At 37.3% G+C, this 5,454-nt stretch overlaps 1 protein-coding gene across 1 annotated transcript in view; it reads right to left on the bottom strand.

Moving 5' to 3' along the window:
- Positions 1–1,040: 1,040 nt before the first annotated feature.
- Positions 1,041–5,454, bottom strand: part of LOC118766522 — a 71,914-nt gene continuing 67,500 nt past the window's right edge. Inside the window, exon 10 of the mRNA XM_036509927.1 lies at positions 1,041–1,249. Coding sequence (XP_036365820.1) covers positions 1,173–1,249 — 77 coding nt within the window. The 3' untranslated portion in view covers positions 1,041–1,172. The remainder of the gene's footprint in view (positions 1,250–5,454) is intronic.

Genomic DNA, 5,454 nt, shown 5'->3' with positions numbered 1-5,454 from the left:
TATTCCAGTTTCCAAAGCATGTGTCTATAAGTATAAGACATCTTCCACTGAATGAGATGCCAGGCCATTGCATATCTAACCCTTCTGCTAAGTGCACTGGAGTAATGTAAAATGAAGTGCCTTGCTCAAGGACACAGTGTGTGACTTGGTCTAAGAATTAAACACACAATCTCATGGTCATCTGTCCAATGACAAAAGCGCCAGATCACATGCCTTCATTTTAGAATTAAGCAGGAAAAGAATAACGGTTTCAATTTTATTGGGTGTCAATTAAATTGACTCCAGTGCATGACTGGTACTTTATTTTATCAACTTCATGTGGAGGAAAAGCAAAGTTGACCCTGGTGGAATTTGAGCTCAGAACCTAGAGAGTTGGAAGAGATGCCACTAAGCATTGGGTCCAATGCCAGCCTGCAGCCTTAGGCAGGAAAAATAACAGCATTAGAAATAAGAGCAAAATGGGCAAAATATAAATGACTCTCTCTCTTTACTCTTTTACTTGTTTCAGTCATGTGACTATGGCCATGCTGGAGTACTGTCTTTATTTGAAGAAATTGACCCCAGGACTTATTCTTTGTAAGCCTAGTACTTATTCTATTGGTCTCTTTTGCCAAACCACTAAGTTACGGGGACGTAAACAGACACACAAACATACACACACACACACACACACACACACACACATATATATATATATGTATATATATTTATATATATATATACATATATATGACGGGCTTCTTTCAGTTTCCATCTAGCAAATCCACCCACAAGGCTTTGGTCAGCCCAAGGCTATAGTAGAAGACACTTGCCCAAGGTGCCACGCAGTGGGACTGAACCCAGAACCATGTGGTTCGTAAGCAAGCTACTTACCACACAGCCACTCCTATGCCTAAGTAAATTAATTAATTAATTTCAAAAAGAAAAAAAAGGAATGTAAAGTAACAAAAGTATTCAGTGATATTTCAAAGAAGCATTGATATTATTGTTATAAACATTATTATTAAATATTTTTTTAATGAAAGAAAGAAATATTTGAATTATTTTAATTTATTTTATTGAAAAAAGGGTAGAAATATGTTTTATTGTTTTAGGGCTAAATATTTTACCGTTTAATTAAAAAAAACCCAGAAAATCACATCAGTTGACTTCACTGATTTTTATTTCCTTCTTTAATTGAATTTATTTCGGTAATTCATCGCCATCTCTGGTGGAAGGTAATCGTACCAACTGACTGACTTCATGTAACCTGAACCAGGAACAAAAGAAAAAGAACGAGGAAAAAGGAATTTAGATACAAAGGAGTTAGAAATTGTCATTATACTTTTATACTGCTTCTTCTTTGACTATTTGTCTGTGTGTCTGCCCTTCAGCACACTGAAATTGCACTACACACACACACACACATACTCACATATATATATAAGAGAGTAAGGTAAAAACATTACAAGGATATAAATAAATACGTAAAAGCACCATCCGTTCGTGTCCGTTGCCAGCCTCGCCTGGCCCCCGTGCCGGTGGCACGTAGCACCATCCGTTTGTGGCTGTTGCCAGTCTCGCCTGGCCCCCGTGCCAGTGGCACGTAAAAAGCCCCATCTGTCCGTGGCCGTTTGCCAGCTCCGTCTGGCACCTGTGCGGGTGGCACGTAAAAAGCACCCACTACACTCACATAGTGGTTGGCGTTAGGAAGGGCATCCAGCCGTAGAAACACTGCCAGATCAGACTGGGCCTGATGCAGCCTTCTGGCTTCACAGACCCCAGTTGAACCGTCCAACCCATGCTAGCATGGAAAGCGGACGCTAAATGATGATGATGATGATGATGATGAAGATTAAAATTTGAATATATCAATGGCCAAACATGCCATCATAAAATAGAAGAAAAACATGTATAATTATGAACAAGTCACAATTATAACTAAGAGGGTTAAAAACCGTTACATGTTAAAAATAGCAGCCAAAACTGCTATAAAGCCATTATAAAACTCATATCATTTCTCCTTACGATAAGAACTGTCCTATAGGAATATTTCCCCCAATGATGTGAATGGGTCCCTTGAGTGGTCCCTAATGCCAAAATTGCAATAGGGAATTAACCATTTTCAAGTTGTGGATTCTATTTGTTATGTTGCCTAAGGACAGTTCTCATTGTGAGGAGAAAGGATATGAGTTACTAATGACTTTATAGCAATTTTGGCTGCTATTTCTAACATGTAAGGGTTTTTTAATGCTCTTAGTTATAATTATGACTTGTTCATAATTATATACATTTTTCTTCTATATATATATATATATACATACACTCTTTTACACTTTTACGTGTTTCAGTCATTTGACTGTGGCCATGCTGAAGCACTGTCTTTAGTCAAGTAAATCAACTCCAGCACTTATTCTCTATATCTATATCTATATATAGATTTGGTCGACCTGGGGCTATAGTAGAAGACACTTGCCCAAGGTGCCATGAACTGAACCCAGAACCATGTGGTTCATAAGCAAGCTACTTACCACACAGCCACTCCTATGCTTGTATATACATATACATACACACACACACACACACACTCACACACACACACTCACACACACACACACACACACACACACACACACACACACACATAACACATAATGAATGAAGATGCCTTATCAACAATTTGTGTAGCTTTCATATGTTTCAAATAGTTCATTACAAATATGCTTTGCATATTTAATCAATCCATCATTTGATCAATTAATTAGCCATAACTACATAGCTGCTGACTTCCAAACTCGTCTTCTTAAACTTAACATGGTTTTGCATAAAATTATGTTAGCTTTAGGAGGAATAAAATCAGCGGCTCTGTAGTTTTGACTAATTAATCAATCAAATGAAGGCTTGATTAAATATGCAAGTCACATTGTGTAGTAGTTGCATTTTGCTGAACTATGTGAAACCTGTGTAAGCTAAATAAATTATTGATAACGCTTCTTCAATCTTTATGTTTTTAATATAATCTGTGATTCATACACCAAAAATAATTGGGTGATTGTCTTCAGATTCACAATTTGTATCTGTTACACGAAATGTATGACAACCTATTACAGATTACCATAATATCATCTGGACAATTTCATTAGCTGGGTTCTCTTTCCACAGAATGCTTAAAGAGGTATTTGCCTGGATTTATTTAATCCTTGTTTATCCTTCATTTATATATACATATGTATGTGTGTGTGTGTGTGTGTGTATATATATATATATATATATAGAATCTTTTAGTCTTTTCTTTTATTCTTTTATTTGTTTCAGTCATTTTGACTGTGGCCATGCTGGAGCACTGCTTTTATTCGGACAAATCGCCCCAGAACTTATTCTTTGTAAGCCTAGTACTTATTCTATCAGTCCCCTTTTGTCGAACCACTGTTACAGGGACGTAAACACACCAGCATCATTTGTCAAGCGAGGGTAGGGGAACAAACACACACATACAACAATACACACACACTCACACACACGTGCGCGCGCACACACATATATATATACATATATATATATATATATATATATATAATATATATATATATAGAATCTTTTAGTCTTTTCTTTTATTCTTTTATTTGTTTCAGTCATTTTGACTGTGGCCATGCTGGAGCACTGCTTTTATTCGGACAAATCGCCCCAGAACTTATTCTTTGTAAGCCTAGTACTTATTCTATCAGTCCCCTTTTGTCGAACCACTGTTACAGGGACGTAAACACACCAGCATCATTTGTCAAGCGAGGGTAGGGGAACAAACACACACATACAACAATACACACACTCACACACACGTGCGCGCGCACACACATATATATATACATATATATATATATATATATATACGATGGGCTTCTTTCAGTTTCTGTCTACCAAATCCACTCGCAAGGCTTTGGTTGGCCTGAGGCTATAGTAGAAGACATTTGCCCAAGGTGTCACACAGTGGGACTGAACCCGGAACCATGTGGTTGGTAAGCAAGCTACTTATCACACAACCACTCCTGCACTTATATATATAAATAAAGAATACGCATTTAGTACAAGCCATCACCAACGAGTGAAAAATATACAAACACATGAGAGAAAAGTACAGAACAAAATACTAAAAGAAGATAACTCGCTCATCAGTTGTTGACTGTTTTACTACTCCCTATTTCATGCTTTTAATGACAAGATAGGAAAACTTCATAAGGCAGCAGCATCCAGAAATTTTAAAAAATATAAAATTTGTGGAGAGTTAGGGCTTCAAATGAACAAACAACAGCAGAGTGGATGTACAGAGTAAACAATCAACGATGACAATCATTAAGGGCCATTAGGCCCAGATGAATTGCAATGGGTAACACTTGGGAGAAATCTTGAAAAGGTATAGAATAAATAGAAGAGAAGAAAATAGTAGAAGAGAAATATGCTTACATCATAATAATTTAGGAACTTCAGGGGATACGAAATAAATCATTTTAACAATGGAATGTGAAGTAGATAAAGCTACAAATAATAATGTACAATATGAGGTGATAGAAACCTTTGGATGGAATAGGGTGAAACCCCTGGCATTACTCTTCCCTTTCCCTACCCACTTCTTTGTCTTTTCGATTCTCACCCCAACGCTGTTCCTTCTGTTATTCTCTCCGTTACCATCCTCATACCATAAATCTCTTCTCACCATTATGGAAGCACTCTTCCTTTATGCAATCAGTAAAGTGACAGCAAAGTGCCACCAGCACGGAAACCAGTTTGCTGCTCTGGCAACAATCACGCTTGGATGATGCTCTTAGCCCTATATATATATAATAAGGCGGCGAGCTGGCAGAAACGTTAGCATGCCAGGCGAAATGCATAGCCATATTTCGTCTGCTGTTACGTTCTGAGTTCAAATTTCGCCGAGATCAACTTTGCCTTTCATCCTTTCGGGATCGATAAATTAAGTACCAGTTACGCACTGGATCGATATAATCGACTTAATTCGTTTGTCTGTCCTTGTTTGTCCCCTCTGTGTTTAGCCCCTTGTGGGTAGTAAAGAAATATATATATATATATATATAAGAATACATGTGTGTGTGTATATCTCTTATTTTTTCTTATTTTTTTATTTGTTTCAGTTATTAGACTGTGGCCATGCTGGAGCACTGCCTTGAAGAACTTTTAGTCAAATGGATCGACCCAGGAACATATATTTATTTTAACCCTGGTACTTATTCTATCAGTCACTTTTGCTGAACCACTAAGTTACAAGGATGTAAACACACTAACACCGGTTATCCAGTAGTGATGGGGACAAACAGACAAAAAGACACACAAACAGACAAAAAGACACACAAACACACATGCACTCGTGTGTGCACACACACATATAAGTCATGCTTCTTTCAGTTTCTGTCTACCAAATCTACTCACAATGCTTTGGTCACCCAAGAAGACACTTGCTCAAGG

The sequence above is a fragment of the Octopus sinensis genome, linkage group LG16 (genome assembly GCF_006345805.1).
Source record: "Octopus sinensis linkage group LG16, ASM634580v1, whole genome shotgun sequence".
In the NCBI taxonomy this organism is placed as follows: domain Eukaryota; kingdom Metazoa; phylum Mollusca; class Cephalopoda; order Octopoda; family Octopodidae; genus Octopus; species Octopus sinensis.
Note: the sequence above shows the minus strand (reverse complement) of the source record. Positions and strands in the feature narration are given on the sequence as shown.